This window comes from Argopecten irradians, chromosome 2 (genome assembly GCF_041381155.1).
Source record: "Argopecten irradians isolate NY chromosome 2, Ai_NY, whole genome shotgun sequence".
NCBI classification, from domain to species: domain Eukaryota; kingdom Metazoa; phylum Mollusca; class Bivalvia; order Pectinida; family Pectinidae; genus Argopecten; species Argopecten irradians.
This window is the reverse complement of record NC_091135.1, coordinates 64,263,922-64,281,373: the sequence shown is the minus strand read 5'-3', so window position 1 is coordinate 64,281,373 and position 17,452 is coordinate 64,263,922. Positions and strand designations below refer to the sequence as shown.

The 17,452-nt window shown below is 41.4% G+C and overlaps 1 protein-coding gene across 1 annotated transcript in view; it reads left to right on the top strand.

Annotated features, from left to right (window-relative positions):
- The first annotated feature begins 7,186 nt into the window (after positions 1-7,186).
- The window catches only part of LOC138316211 (uncharacterized), a 43,952-nt gene continuing 33,686 nt past the window's right edge, over positions 7,187-17,452 (top strand). The window contains exons 1-4 of the mRNA XM_069257797.1: positions 7,187-7,338; positions 10,289-10,427; positions 12,550-12,652; positions 12,835-12,930. Coding sequence (XP_069113898.1) covers positions 7,255-7,338; positions 10,289-10,427; positions 12,550-12,652; positions 12,835-12,930 — 422 coding nt within the window. The 5' untranslated portion in view covers positions 7,187-7,254. The remainder of the gene's footprint in view (positions 7,339-10,288; positions 10,428-12,549; positions 12,653-12,834; positions 12,931-17,452) is intronic.

Below are 17,452 nucleotides of genomic sequence, written 5' to 3'. Positions count from 1 at the left end.
CCTACCTGACAAAGTCTGTACCTACCTGACAAAGTCTGTTCCCACCTGACAAAGTCTGTACCTACCTGACAAAATCTGTACCCACCTGACAAAGTCTGTACCTACCTGACAAAGTCTGTACCTACCTGACAAAGTCTGTACCCACCTGACAAAGTCTGTACCTACCTGACAAAGTCTGTACCTACCTGACAAAGTCTGTACCTACCTGACAAAGTCTGTACCTACCTGACAAAGTCTGTACCTACCTGACAAAGTCTGTACCTACCTGACAAAGTCTGTACCCACCTGACAAAGTCTGTACCTACCTGACAAAGTCTGTACCCACCTGACAAAGTCTGTACCCACCTGACAAAGTCTGTACCTACCTGACAAAGTCTGTACCTACCTGACAAAGTCTGTACCTACCTGACAAAGTCTGTAAAGTCTGTACCCACCTGACAAAGTCTGTACCCACCTGACAAAGTCTGTACCCACCTGACAAAGTCTGTACCCACCTGACAAAGTCTGTACCCACCTGACAAAGTTTGTACCTACCTGACAAAGTCTGTACCCACCTGACAAAGTCTGTACCTACCTGACAAAGTCTGTACCCACCTGACAAAGTCTGTACCTACCTGACAAAGTCTGTACCTACCTGACAAAGTCTGTACCTACCTGACAAAGTCTGTACCCACCTGACAAAGTCTGTACCCACCTGACAAAAGTCTGTACCTACCTAACAAAGTCTGTACCCACCTGACAAAGTCTGTACCCACCTGACAAAGTCTGTACCTACCTGACAAAGTCTGTACCCACCTGACAAAGTCTGTACCCACCTGACAAAGTCTGTACCCACCTGACAAAGTCTGTACCCACCTGACAAAGTCTGTACCCACCTGACAAAGTCTGTACCTACCTGACAAAGTCTGTACCTACCTGACAAAGTCTGTACCCACCTGACAAAGTCTGTACCCACCTAACAAAGTCTGTACCTACCTGACAAAGTCTGTACCCACCTGACAAAGTCTGTACCCACCTGACAAAGTCTGTACCCACCTGACAAAGTTTGTACCTACCTGACAAAGTCTGTACCCACCTGACAAAGTCTGTACCCACCTGACAAAGTCTGTACCTACCTGACAAAGTCTGTACCCACCTGACAAAGTCTGTACCCACCTGACAAAGTCTGTACCTACCTGACAAAGTCTGTACCCACCTGAACAAAGTCTGTACCCTACCTGACAAAGCCTGTACCCACCTGACAAAGTCTGTTACCCACCTGACAAAGTCTGTACCCACCTGACAAAGTCTGTACCTACCTGACAAAGTCTGTACCTACCTAACAAAGTCTGTACCTACCTGACAAAGTCTGTACCCACCTGACAAAGTCTGTACCCACCTGACAAAGTCTGTACCTACCTGACAAAGTCTGTACCTACCTGACAAAGTCTGTACCTACCTGACAAAGTCTGTACCTACCTGACACCTACTTGACAAGGTCTGTACCTACCTAACAAAGTCTGAACCCACCTGACAAAGTCTGTACCTACTTGACAAAGTCTGTACCTACCTGACAAAGTCTGTACCTACCTGACAAAGTCTGTACCCACCTGACAAAGTCTGTACCCACCTGACAAAGTCTGTACCCACCTGACAAAGTCTGTACCTACCTGACAAAGTCTGTACCCACCTGACAAAGTCTGTACCCACCTGACAAAGTCTGTACCCACCTGACAAAGTCTGTACCTACCTGACAAAGTCTGTACCCACCTGACAAAGTCTGTACCTACCTGACAAAGTCTGTACCTACCTGACAAAGTCTGTACCTACCTGACAAAGTCTGTACCCACCTGACACCTACTTGACAAGGTCTGTACCTACCTAACAAAGTCTGTACCCACCTGACAAAGTCTGTACCTACTTGACAAAGTCTGTATCCACCTGACAAAGTTTGTACCCACCTAACAAAGTCTGTACCCACCTAACAAAGTCTGTACCCACCTGACAAAGTCTGTACCCACCTGACAAAGTCTGTACCTACCTGACAAAGTCTGTACCCACCTGACAAAGTCTGTACCCACCTGACAAAGTCTGTACCTACCTGACAAAGTCTGTACCCACCTGACAAAGTCTGTACCTACCTGACAAAGTCTGTACCCACCTGACAAAGTCTGTACCCACCTGACAAAGTCCTGTTACCTACCTGACAAAGTACATGTACCTACCTGACAAAATCTGTACCCTACCTGACAAAGTCTGTACCACCTGACAAAAGTCTGTACCCACCTGAACAAAGTCTGTACCCACCTAACAAAGTCTGTACCCACCTGACAAAGTCTGTACCCACCTGACAAAACCTACCTTACAAAGTCTGTACCCACCTGACAAAGTCTGTACCTACCTGACAAAGTCTGTACCTACCTGACAAAGTCTGTACCTACCTGACAAAGTCTGTACCCACCTGACAAAGTCTGTACCTACCTGACAAAGTCTGTACCTACCTGACAAAGTCTGTACCTCCACCTGTCAAAGTCTGTACCTACCTGACAAAGTCTGTACCCACCTGACAAAGTCTGTACCCCACCTGACAAAGTCTTAGTACCCACCTGACAAAGTCTGTACCCACCTGACAAAGTCTGTACCTACCTGACAAAGTCTGTACCTACCTGACAAAGTCTGTACCCACCTGACAAAGTCTGTACCTACCTGACAAAGTCTGTACCTACCTGACAAAGTCTGTACCTACCTGACAAAGTCTGTACCTACCTGACAAAGTCTGTACCCACCTGACAAAGTCTGTACCTACCTGACAAAGTCTGTACCCACCTGACAAAGTCTGTACCCACCTGACAAAGTCTGTACCTACCTAACAAAGTCTGTACCCACCTGACAAAGTCTGTACCTACCTGACAATGTCTGTACCCACCTGACAAAGTCTGTACCTACCTGACAAAGTCTGTACCTACCTGACAAAGTCTGTACCCTACCTGACAAAGTCTGTACCTACCTGACAAAGTCTGTACCCACCTAACAAAGTCTGTACCTACCTGACAAAGTCTGTACCTACCTGACAAAGTATTTCCCACCTGACAAAGTCTGTACCTACCTGACAAAGTCTGTACCCACCTGACAAAGTCTGTACCTACCTGACAAAGTCTGTACCCACCTGACAAAGTCTGTACCTACCTGACAAAGTCTGTACCCACCTGACAAAGTCTGTACCCACCTGACAAAGTCTGTACCTACCTGACAAAGTCTGTACCTACCTGACAAAGTCTGTACCCACCTGACAAAGTCTGTACCTACCTGACAAAGTCTGTACCTACCTGACAAAGTCTGTACCTACCTGACAAAGTCTGTACCCACCTGACAAAGTCTGTACCCACCTGACAAAGTCTGTACCTACCTGACAAAGTCTGTACCCACCTGACAAAGTCTGTACCTACCTGACAAAGTCTGTACCTACCTGACAAAGTCTGTACCCACCTAACAAAGTCTGTACCTACCTGACAAAGTCTGTACCCACCTGACAAAGTCTGTACCCACCTGACAAAGTCTGTACCTACCTGACAAAGTCTGTACCTACCTTACAAAGTCTGTACCTACCTGACAAAGTCTGTACCCACCTGACAAAATCTGTACCCACCTGACAAAAGTCTGTACCTACCTGACAAAAGTCTGTACCCACCTGACAAAGTCTGTACCCACCTGACAAAGTCTGTACCTACCTGACAAAGTCTGTACCCACCTGTACAAAGTCTGTACCTACCTGACAAAGTCTGTACCCACCTGACAAAGTCTGTACCTACCTGACAAAGTCTGTTCCCACCTGACAAAGTCTGTACCACCTGACAAAGTCTGACCACTGACAAAGTCCTGTACCTACCTGACAAAGTATTTCCCACCTGACAAAGTATGTACCTACCTGACAAAGTCTGTACCCACCTGACAAAATCTGTACTTACCTGACAAAGTCTGTACCCACCTGACAAATTCTGTACCTACCTAACCAAGTCTTTACCCACCTTACAAAGTCTGTACCCACCTGACAAAGTCTGTACCCACCTGGCAAAGTCTGTACCTACCTGACAAAGTCTGTTACCACCTGACAAAGTCTGTACCCACCTGGCAAAGTCTGTACCTACCTGACAAAGTCTGTACCACCTGGCAAAGTCTGTACCACCTAACAAAGTCTGTACCCACCTGACAAAGTCTTGTACCTACCTAACAAAGTCTGTACCCACCTGGCAAAGTCTGTACCTACCTGACAAAGTCTGTACCTACGTGACAAAGTCTGTACCCACCTGGACAAAGTCTGTATACCATGATGACAAAGTCTGTACCTACCTGACAAAGTTTGTACCACCTAACAAAGTCTGTACCCACCTAACAATTGTAACGGGACAAAGTCTCTATCCTTTGACATAGCACCTCAGGAAAAAATGAAATGTGTGTCAAAATCTGTATGCAACTGAAGTTGTTTGTTATTTGTAGGTAGCACGGGGAATATGTTTCCTCCATATGATGAAGTTGTTTGTTATTTGTAGGTAGCACGGGGAATTGTTTCCTCCATCAGGACCTGATCCTGGTGTGTCATTTGTAATCAGGTAGCACTGGGAAATGTTTCTTCCATGATGTTGTTTGTTATTTGTAGGTAGCACGGGGAAATGTTTCCTCCATATTACATGAAGTTGTTTGTTGGTTTCATAGGTAGCACAGGGGAATGTTTCCTCCATATGATGAAATTGGTTGTTATTTGGTAGGTAGCACAGGGAAATTGTTCTTCCATATGATAAATTGGTGGTTATTGTGGTAGCACAGGTAATTGCTCCGATGATGAATTGTTTGTTATTTGCAGTTAGCACGGGGAATTGTTTCTTCTATATGATGAAGTTGTTTGTTATTTGTAGGTAGCACAGGGGAATTGTTTCTTCTATATGATGAAGTTGTTTGTTATTTGTAGGTAGCACGGGGGAATGTTTCCTCCATATGATGAAGTTGTTTGTTATTTGTAGGAGCACGGGGAAATTGTTCTCCTCCATTGTACTCAAGGGATCTGATTTGTTTGTTATTTGTAGGTAGCACGGGGGAATGTTTCTTCCATATGATGAAATTGTTTGTTATTTGTGGGTAGCACAGGGAATTGTTTCTTCCATATGATGAAATTGTTTGTTTATTTGTAGGTAGCACAGGGGAATTGTTTCTTCTATATGATGAAGTTGTTTGTTATTTGTAGGTAGCACGGGGGAATTGTTTCTTCCATATGATGAAGTTGTTTGTTATTTGTAGGTAGCACAGGGGAATTGTTTCTTCCATATGATGAAATTGTTTGTTTATTTGTAGGTAGCACAGGGAATTGTTTCTTCCATATGATGAAGTTGTTTGTTATTTGTAGGTAGCACGGGGAATTGTTTCTTCCATATGATGAAATTGTTTGTTATTTGTGGGTAGCACAGGGAATTGTTTCTTCCATATGATGAAATTGTTTGTTATTTGTAGGTAGCACAGGGGAATTGTTTCTTCTATATGATGAAGTTGTTTGTTATTTGTAGGTAGCACGGGGGAATTGTTTCTTCTATATGATGAAGTTGTTTGTTATTTGTAGGTAGCACGGGGGAATTGTTTCTTCTATATGATGAAGTTGTTTGTTATTTGTAGGTAGCACGGGGGAATTGTTTCTTCTATATGATGAAGTTGTTTGTTATTTGTAGGTAGCACGGGGGAATTGTTTCTTCCATATGATGAAGTTGTTTGTTATTTGTAGGTAGCACGGGGGAATTGTTTCTTCTATATGATGAAGTTGTTTGTTATTTGTAGGTAGCACGGGGAATTGTTTCTTCCATATGATGAAGTTGTTTGTTATTTGTAGGTAGCACGGGGGAATTGTTTCCATCTTATATGATGAAGATTGTTTGTGTCATTTGTAGGTAGCAGGGATGAAGTTGTTTGTTATTTGTAGGTAGCACGGGGAATGTTTCTCCATATGATGAAATTGTTTGTTATTTGTAGGTAGCACAGGGAATTGTTTCTTCCATATGATGAAATTGTTTGTTATTTGTGGTAGCACAGGGAATTGTTTCTTCCATATGATGAAATTGTTTGTTATTTGTAGGTAGCACGGGGGAATTGTTTCTTCCATATGATGAAGTTGTTTGTTATTTGTAGGTAGACACGGGAATGTTTCCTCCATATGATGAAGTTGTTTGTTATTTGTAGGTAGCACGGGGAATGTTTCTTCATATGATGAAGTTGTTTGTTATTTGTAGGTAGCACGGGAATTGTTTCTTCCATATGATGAAATTGTTTGTTATTTGTAGGTAGCACGGGGAAATTGTTTCTTCCATATGATGAAATTGTTTGTTATTTGTAGGTAGCACAGGGAATTGTTTCTTCTATATGATGAAGTTGTTTGTTATTTGTAGGTAGCACGGGGAATTGTTTCTTCATATGATGAAGTTGTTTGTTTTTTGTAGGTAGCACGGGGAATTGTTTCTTCCATATGATGAAGTTGTTTGTTATTTGTAGGTAGCACAGGGAAGTTTCTCCATATGATGAATTGTTTGTTATTTGTAGGTAGCACAGGGAATTGTTTTCTTCATATGATGAAGTTGTTTGTTATTTGTAGGTAGCACAGGGAAATTGTTTCTTCCATATGATGAAGTTGTTTGTTATTTGTAGGTAGCACGGGGAAATTGTTTCTTCCATATGATGAAGTTGTTTGTTATTTGTAGGTAGCACGGGGAAATGTTTCTTCATATGATGAAGTTGTTGTTATTTGTAGGTAGCAGGGGGGAATTGTTTCTTCCATATGATGAAGTTGTTTGTTATTTGTAGGTAGCACGGGGGAATTGTTTCTTCTATATGATGAAGTTGTTTGTTATTTGTAGGTAGCACGGGGAAATGTTTCCTCTATATGATGAAGTTGTTTGTTATTTGTAGGTAGCACGGGGGAATTGTTTCTTCTATATGATGAAGTTGTTTGTTATTTGTAGGTAGCACGGGGAAATGTTTCCTCCATATGATGAAGTTGTTTGTTATTTGTAGGTAGCACGGGGGAATTGTTTCTTCTATATGATGAAGTTGTTTGTTATTTGTAGGTAGCACGGGGGAATTGTTTCTTCCATATGATGAAGTTGTTTGTTATTTGTAGGTAGCACGGGGGAATTGTTTCTTCCATATGATGAAGTTGTTTGTTATTTGTAGGTAGCACGGGGGAATTGTTTCCTCCATCTTACATCAGGACCTGATCCTGGTGTGTCATGTGTACTGCAGGCGATGAAGAAGTTTTCAGGAGGTCTCGGTGATGATGATGACAGAGAGAGTGGAGACTCTTTTGTGTGGCAGAAATATTTTACTAAGGTATGTAGGGCTTTTTAGGTCATCTGACCCAAAGGGTGCTGGGATGAAGGGCTACCAAATTTGTGAAAATAAATGACCTTGACCTACTTTCAACGTCACAGGGGTCAAATTGGCTAAAATATTTGAACGACTTCTTCCAACTAACCAAAAGGCCCAGGGTACTCATATTTGGTCTGTAGCATGCTGGGATGACGTGCTACAAAAGTTGTGAAAATAAATGACCTTGACCTACTTTCAAGGTCACAGGGGTCAAATAGACTAAAATCTTTAAACGACTTCTTCTAACTAACCAAAAGGTCCAGGGTACTCATATTAAGCCTGTAGCATGCTGGGATGAAAGGCTACCAAAGTTGTGAAAATCAATGACCTTGACATACTGTCAAGGTCACCTGGGGTCAAATAGGCTAAAATCTTTGAACGACTTCTTCTAACTAACCGAAAGGTCCAGGGTACTCATATTTGGCCTGTAGCATGCTGGGATGAAGGGCTACCAAAGTTGTGAAAATAAATGACCTTGACCTACTTTCAAGGTCATAGGAGTCAAATAGACTAAAATCTTTGAATGACTTCTTCTAACTAACCGAAAGGTTCAGGGTACTCATATTTGGCCTGTAGCATGCTGGGATGAAGGGCTACCAAAGTTGTGAAAATTAATGACCTTGACGTTCTTTCAAGGTCACAGGGGTCAAATAGGCTAAATTCTTTGAACGATTTTTGTTAACTAACCCAAAAGTCCAGGATACTCATATTTTGCTGGTGGCATGCTGGGATGAAGGGTTACCATAGTTATAAAAATGAATGACCTTGACCTTCTTTCAAGGTCACATGGGTCAATTAAGCTAAAATCTTTTAACTACACCTTTTAATTAGCCGAAAGGTCCAGGGTATTCATATTTAGTCAGTAGCATGCTGAGATAAAGGGCTATCAAATTTGTGGAATTGAATGACCTTGACCTACTTTCAAGGTCACGAGAGTCAAATATTCCAAAATCTTGAATTTTGAACTTCTTCTCAAGTTCTACCAGTGTGATTAAGCTGAAACCTGCATGAAATGATCCTGACATGGTCCTGACCAAGTGTTGTTATATTTTATGTGGATGCAAAATCCAAGATGGCTGCCACAGATGATCCAAGATGGCTGCCACAGATGAAACATGAAATGCGGCTGATATGATCTTGTCAAAGTGTTGTTATATCTCTTGTAGATTCCAGATTGTAGATGGCTACCATGACACCATATCTAATTATTTTCCTATACAGCTATTGCCAAGATAGTCAGATGACCGTAAAGGCCCATGGGCCTCTTGTTTAAATTACTACTCTGTTTTATCGATTTGCCTTACCAATAAGAAAAGAACTTTTTCATGCTAAGGTTTTTTATAAAGTTAGTAAAAACTGGTTTAAAAATTGTTTTATTCACATTACATTGTATTAGGAAATGTGTTCCATGTCATTTGTTATATTGTAAAATCTTCACACTATTACATGCATAAAATCATAGTTTTTATTTAGATTGCAGTACCTGATTATGATTATATTAAGTTTTGTGTTTAACTCTTTCCGTACTTTGTATTCTTTCCGGATTCCATACTGAAAGTAGTTATTAGTCTTGCCCTCGGAAGTTTTTGTGTTAGTCTTGCCCTCGGAAGTTTTTGTGAAAATGCTGGACAAAATATCCAGTTGCGTGCTTATTCATTTAAACATGGAAGGTTAGTGCAATAAATTATTATTCATATCAACTTACTTAAAAATATGCTTATGATTTATTTAAAGGTAGGTTTCGCCCAATGAAATATAAAGACTACGAAATTGAAATTTATCCTGTAAATAGGTTTAATCTTTAGACCATTTTCAATGCATACAGCGAACAATATAGGTGGTCAGTTGCCTGGCTTGACCAGAGAAATACTTCTCTAAAAATATATTGAAGTCAAGCTTTACATAGAAAACGAAGCCACATTAACAAACAGAAGCATGCGACAAAATGTCAGATAGCAGTGACAGTCTTGACACGGTATGTTTGGTAAAAAAAAAAACAAACTTGAAGTGCGATGGATTGTTTATACATAATAAATAATCTACAACACTTCATGTTACTGACATGCGCTCTCTAGTTTAGTACATCAAACATATATATAGTTAGTATGCCAATGCATGACCGCTAGCATGTGTTTAACTCACCACGTGCATCACGAGTCCAACAGAAATGGGGCAAGCTCCGCATGAGATGCGGCTTCTGTTTCTTATTTTTCTACATGCCATCTCTAACTTTCATTCCCTAGAGAAATCCTAGGTTGCTACCGATTCCAGATACAATTTTTTTTCTCACACGCTTTCGTTAAGCCATTTTGTTTACTCTTTTAGTACGCAACAATGCACATGCGCAAAACTTCGACAACCCAATCCATCGCAGCTTCATTTGCATACTATACAGTCAGTCTGACATCATAATAAATCAAGGATTTACTTCAATTTCATATTCAAGATACATTTGTTCAATCTCATACGCTTAAAGAAATGAAATTGAGGTGTTTTTAATATGTTTTTTCATCTTTTCTTCCCTTTATCGGGTTTTACAAAAAAATATTTATTTGGTTGGGCGAAACCTTCCTTTAAAGCCTTCATCAAGATAATGTTTTACTTTTGCAATCTGGAGCGAAGGTGCAATAAACCGCTATTTTGTTTATGATGATAATTTATTGTGAAGAAAGAACACAAATATCTAGTGTCGACTACAGTCGACAACGGGGAAGAGGGTAGGGTAAAATGATGTCGTCTAAACAGGGAGGAGAGAGGGTAAAATCATGACAATGGTACGGAAAGAGTTAAACACAAAACATTAATGCTGTGAAAATGAAAAATTCCATTCAAATGATGGTAATAGTTTCATACTTTAACACATGACTATTTTATTGAGTATTTCCTTATTAATTGTATTTTACCACATTAGTCTTTAGATGATGCCTCAGTAGTCATAGCAACAAGAAAAGCCAATGGGGAAGCTGCACATTTGAGCTGTCGTTTGATTGGTGGAGAGTATGTCCTATGTGGAGGTTCCAAAAATGTTCACATGTTGTTCAGAAGGAAAGGTAACATTTACGGCTGTGAAACTATTTACAGGTCATACTGATACTGGTGTAAAAACATGATACATTTATAATATTTATTATTAGCCTACCATCATCAGATCATCAAATCGCCTTTCGTCCGTGGTCTGTCGTCTGTCCGTCCGTCCGTAAACAATTCTTGTTATCGCTATTTCTCAGAAAGTACTAAAGAGATCTGCCTCAAATTTCATATGTAGGTCTCCCTAGGGCCCTAGTTGTGCAAATTGCATTTTGAGACCGATCGATCAACAAGATGGTCGCCAGGCAGCCATCTTTGATTTTGATAGTTAAAGTTGTTACTGCTATTTCTCAGAAAGTACTGAAGGGATCTGTCTCAAATTTCATATTCAAGTTCCCCAAGGGCCCTAGTTGTGCATACTGCATTTTGAGACTGATCCGCCAACAAGGTGGCCACCAGGCAGCCATCTTGGATTTTGATAGTTGAGGTTTGTTATCGCTATTTCTCAGAAAGTACAGAATGATCAATCTCAAATTTCATATGTAGGTTCCCCTAGGGCCCTAGTTGTGCATATTGCCTTTTGGGACCGATCCATTAACAAGATGGCCGCCAGGCAGCCATCTTGGATTTTGATAATTAAAGTTTGTTATTGCTATTTCTCAGAAAGCATGGAAGGGATCTGTCTCAAATTTTATATGTAGGTTTCCCTAGGGCCCTAGCTAGGCATATTGCGATTTGGGACCGATCGATCAACAAGATGGGCACCAAGGAGCCATCTTGGATTTTGCTAGTTGAAGTTTGTTACTGCTGTTTCTCAGAAAGTACTGAAGCGATTTGTCTCCAATTTTGTATGTAGTATGTTTGAAAAAGTTTGAAAAGCAGAGAAAATATCCATCTTTCCTTTGTCAGACATAGATCATTCTTTGGTGGGCGCCAAGATCCCTATGGGATCTCTTGTATAGAACCTGACTTTCGTAACGATTATCCCGATTCAGCATCAATACAACTCTTGACAATCAACTGCATACATCTAAAAGGGCTGTATGCTAATATATACAGTCACATACTTATTTATCGGACAAATATTGCGGGCAAGTGAAAATGTCATTCGGACGAGTAGATTTTGATGAAGCACTTGTCTGACGGACGAGTACATTTCAAAGTTTTCCCGCGGCCCTGTATGTACGTTCCCTTAGGGCCCTAGTTGTGCATATTGCGTTTTGGGACTGATCGGTCAACAAGATGGCCACCAGGCAGCCATCTTGGATTTTGATTATTGAAGTTTTTTAGTGTTATATATCTCAGAAAGTACTGAAAGGATCTTTCTCAAATTTCATATGTAGTAATATGTAGTAAAATTTTGAAAAGCAGAGAAAAGATCCTCTTTCCATTGTCAGTCGTAGATGATTCTTTGGTGGGCCCCAAGATCCGTCTCTTGTTGATAGATATTGCAGATATATAAAATGTAAAATACTTTAACTATGTATATGGAATGCCAGCAAAACTAACTGAATACTGACTAATCAAAGGCAGATTCATGTATAGAAAAACTTATATATACTGACTGTAAAGTTAACAGAACCAGGCATATATACTGACTGTAAAGTTAACAGAACCAGGCATATATACTGACTGTAAAGTTAACAGAACCAGGCATATATACTGACTGTAAAGTTAACAGAACCAGGCATATATACTGACTGTAAAGTTAACAGAACCAGGCATATATACTGACTGTAAAGTTAACAGAACCAGGCATATATACTGACTGTAAAGTTAACAGAACCAGGCATATATACTGACTGTAAAGTTAGCAGAACCAGGCATATATACTGACTGTAAAGTTAACAGAACCAGGCATATATACTGACTGTAAAGTTAACAGAACCAGGCATATATACTGACTGTAAAGTTAACAGAACCAGGCATTGTTGGAGATCTAGAGTTAGCCCTTCTTCAACAACATGTATAGACCAAGTTCAAAGGTTAAAGGTCGTTTTGGAAAAAGGTAACCCAGAAGTACAGAACAAGTCTGAATTCATATAAGAAAAAGAAAATTTTAATAAAATTTTGATAAAACACAGAGTGTGCCACATTTATACAGGGATTATATATCTTTTTATTCTTTTTCTTTATCGTTTTTAGAGGACATTAAGAAATATGGAGAGCCCCGGTTCCGGATTGCCAGAGAAGTCTGTGCAACCATAATGGACTCCATAGATAAGATGAAACCAGAGGAAAAAGAAAGGTAAATCAATATTTAAAAAAATTGTTATCTTATAATGACTCATACTAAGGTTCAAGATTCAAGATTGAAGATTTTTTTTTTTTTTACACCGCATATCGGAACTAAATACATTAGCACTGTAGTGCAGTAACGATAAATACTGTCATACTAAATATTTATCATTGGTAAATATCTGTTAACAGGCTGTTGAGGTTCCTAGTGGTAAGTCAGTATACAGGTGTGTTTGAAATCCTGGCACCTGACCACCAACATGTAGAAGATCTGTCACACCTGAAAGGGTAAGTATGACACCTGATAGATATGTAGAAGGAAACAATGGAAGGGAGATAATAACCAAAACATGTAACTATACAATTTTGCTTGTTAAGAGCTTTTTCATTTACTTCACCAGCCCTGAAAGGAAAAATTGGCGTCACCGTTTGTATCGTTGCTTCTGATTGGCTGAAATGACAGCGTAATGATTTCATAGACAAAAGAGTCCAAAAATGAATTTTGAATATTGAAGAGATTATCTTTAGTAAATTGAATTATAAGGATTAATTTAAATAGTTTTTTTTATGTTATGAAGATATAACACAAAACTCTGAGTGTACTCTCATCATAAACCTCTTCATGGTTTATTTAGAGTACACTCAGATTTTTGTGTTATATCTCCATAACATAAAAAAGTACATAACTACACAGGCAAGCAAGAAGTATACTACAGCCATTTAGGCATGACAGCCCCCTCCCCTCCCACCTACAGGTAATGGACTGAACATTAACTACCTGCGATTTTCACCTGTACACAAGTTGACTGCCTTACATGTCACCTATGTGTTACTTTGTACATGTTATGCTAAAGTTTCTTCTTATCAAGGTAGGTCTAAGTTATACAGATTGATTAATGAACTCACTTTTAAAATATTTCTTTAAACATTATGAATTTGTAAATTTGAATTACATATATATTTTATTTATTGTAAAGTTGGAACTTTTATATCAATTTATTGTAAACTTTAAATTATTAACTTAAGTATTCATAGCATAGGCATAGTAAAATTTAAATAGTTATGTTTTTAGTCATAATATACATTGTATTGGCAGAAACCTTTCTGTTAACTCTTTAGTACTGTGCATGTACATTTTTGTAACTGCAATATTTTCGTTATGAAATATGGCTCTCTAATTTTTGTAAAAAACACATTTCGAGTCTGATAAATACTATAAAACAGGATTTTAATTCCAATTATCAGAATACTATCACTTGTTCTCTAAGTTGTAGCATTGCATTTGATGTTAACAGTCTATCACCAGTATATATTGTGATACTCATGACTGACTCAGTACCCTAAGAAACCGACATGTGGGTCTGAAAGATATAATTTAGGTTTTCAGTTTTGCTGTCATCTTCCTAAGCTTTGTGACCAGGTTGCTGAGGAAATCTTATTGAATCTTCACTATCATTTAACACTTTACCTTTATACCAGAAACATAAATACATAATATGTTACCAGTCATAGAGGGGAGGGGGTCCACTCCAAACCCTACCCTATACATGGCCATTATACTCCAGTATATACCTGACAGTATACTCCATGGGAGCTCCACCCCAATCCCTACCTGGACAGTATACTCCATGGGGGCTCCACCCCAATCCTTACCTGGACAGTATACTCCATGGGGGGCTCCACCCCAATCCTTACCTGGACAGTATACTCCATGGGGGAATCCATCCCAATCCATACCTGACAGTATACTCCATGGGAGCTCCACCCCAATCCCTACCTGGACAGTATACTCCATGGGGGCTCCACCCCAATCCTTACCTGACAGTATACTCCATGGGTGCTCCACCCCAATCCTTACCTGACAGTATACTCCATGGGGGGGGGGCTCCACCCCAATCCTTACCTGACAGTATACTCCATGGGGGCTCCACCCCAATCCTCACCTGACAGTATACTCCATGGGGGCTCCACTCCAATCCCTACCTGGACAGTATACTCCATGGGGGGCTCCACCCCAATCCTTACCTGGACAGTATACTCCATGGGGGCTCCACCCCAATCCTTACCTAGACAGTATACTCCATGGGGGCTCCACCCCAATCCTTACCTGACAGTATACTCCATGGGGGGGGGGGGCTCCACCCCAATCCCTACCTGGACAGTATACTCCATGGGGGCTCCACCCCAATTCCTACCTGGACAGTATACTCCATGGGGGGCTCCACCCCAATCCTTACCTTACAGTATACTCCATGGGGGGGGGGGGGGGGGGGGGGGGGCTCCACCCCAATCCCTACCTGGACAGCATACTCCATGGGGGCTACACCCCAATCCTTACCTGACAGTATACTCCATGGGGGCTCCACCTCAATCCTTACCTGACAGTATACTCCATGGGGGCTCCACCCCAATCCTTACCTGACAGTATACTCCATGGGGGCTCCACCCCAATCCCTACCTGGACAGTATACTCCATGGGGGGGCTCCGGCTCCACCCCCATCCCTACCTGGACAGTATACTCCACGGGGCCTCCGCCACAATCCCTACCTGGACAGTATACTCCATGGGGCCTCCACCACAATCCCTACTTGGACAGTATACTTTACCTGGCCAAGCAAAAATAACAATATTGAAATACAAATCCTTATTATCATTCTGTTTCATAGGATTTGATAACTTCCATTATGAGGTCATATTTTGATGACCTTTATTCTCCCTGTACTTCAGTTCATTTCCTGTACCTATAGCTACATCAACTGACAATATGTACACACAAGGTAGCTATTACTAAGTCTGCATGGTGTCAGGGCCGAGTATCTCAGGCTAGGTAGATAATACTAAGTCTGGTGTCAGGGCCAGAGTATCTCAGGCTAGGTAGCTGTTACTAGGTCTGGTGTCAGGGCCAGAGTATCTCAGGCTAGGTAGATATTACTAAGTCTGGTGTCAGGGCCAGAGTTTCTCAGGCTAGGTAGATATTACTAAGTCTGGTGTCAGGGCCAGAGTATCTCAGGCTAGGTAGATATTGTTACTAAGTCTGGTGTCAGGGCCAGAGTATCTCAGGCTAGGTAGCTATTACTAAGTCTGGTGTCAGGGCCAGAGTATCTCAGGCTAGGTAGATATTACTAAGTCTGGTGTCAGGGCCAGAGTATCTCAGGCTAGGTAGATATTACTAATCTGGTGTCAGGGCCAGAGTATCTCAGGCTAGGTAGATATTACTAAGTCTGGTGTCAGGGCCAGAGTTTCTCAGGCTAGGTAGATATTACTAAGTCTGGTGTCAGGGCCAGAGTATCTCAGGCTAGGTAGATATTACTAAGTCTGGTGTCAGGGCCAGAGTTTCTCAGGCTAGGTAGCTGTTACTAAGTCTGGTGTCAGGGCCAGAGTATCTCAGGCTAGGTACATATAGCTGTTACTAAGTCTGGTGTCAGGGCCAGAGTATCTCAGGCTAGGTAGCTGTTACTAGGTCTGGTGTCAGGGCCAGAGTATCTCAGGCTAGGTAGATATTACTAAGTCTGGTGTCAGGGCCAGAGTATCTCAGGCTAGGTAGATATTACTAAGTCTGGTGTGTCAGGGCCAGAGTATCTCAGGCTAGGTAGATATTACTAAGTCTGGTGTCAGGGCCAGAGTATCTCAGGCTAGGTAGCTATTACTAAGTCTGGTGTCAGGGCCAGAGTATCTCAGGGCTAGGTAGGTAGATATTACTAAGTCTGGTGTCAGGGCCAGAGTATCTCAGGCTAGGTAGCTATTACTAAGTCTGGTGTCAGGGCCAGAGTATCTCAGGCTAGGTAGATATTACTAAGTCTGGTGTCAGGGCCAGAGTATCTCAGGCTAGGTAGCTGTTACTAAGTCTGGTGTCAGGGCCAGAGTATCTCAGGCTAGGTAGCTGTTACTAAGTCTGGTGTCAGGGCCAGAGTATCTCAGGCTAGGTAGCTGTTACTAAGTCTGGTGTCAGGGCCAGAGTATCTCAGACTAGGTAGCTGTTACTAGGTCTGGTGTCAGGGCCAGAGTATCACGGGCTAGGTAGATACTGCTAAGTCTGGTGTCAGGGCCAGAGTATCTCAGGCTAGGTAGATATTACTAAGTCTGGTGTCAGGGCCAGAGTATCTCAGGCTTAGGTAGCTGTTATTACTAAGTCTGGTGTCAGGGCCAGAGTATCTCAGGCTAGGTAGCTGTTACTAAGTCTGGTGTCAGGGCCAGAGTATCTCAGGCTAGGTAGATATTACTAAGTCTGGTGTCAGGGCCAGAGTATCTCAGGCTAGGTAGATATTACTAAGTCTGGTGTCAGGGCCAGAGTATCTCAGGCTAGGTAGATATTACTAAGTCTGGTGTCAGGGCCAGAGTATCTCAGGGCTAGGTAGATATTACTAAGTCTGGTGTCAGGGCCAGAGTATCTCAGGCTAGGTAGATATTACTAAGTCTGGTGTCAGGGCCAGAGTATCTCAGGCTAGGTAGATATTACTAAGTCTGGTGTCAGGGCCAGAGTATCTCAGGCTAGGTAGATATTACTAAGTCTGGTGTCAGGGCCAGAGTATCTCAGGCTAGGTAGATATTACTAAGTCTGGTGTCAGGGCCAGAGTATCTCAGGCTAGGTAGCTGTTACTAAGTCTGGTGTCAGGGCCAGAGTATCTCAGGCTAGTAGATATTACTAAGTCTGGTGTCAGGGCCAGAGTATCTCAGGCTAGGTAGCTGTTTACTAAGTCTGGTGTCAGGGCCAGAGTATCTCAGGCTAGGTAGATATTACTAAGTCTGGTGTCCAGGGCCAGAGTATCTCAGGCTAGGTAGATATTACTAAGTCTGGTGTCAGGGCCAGAG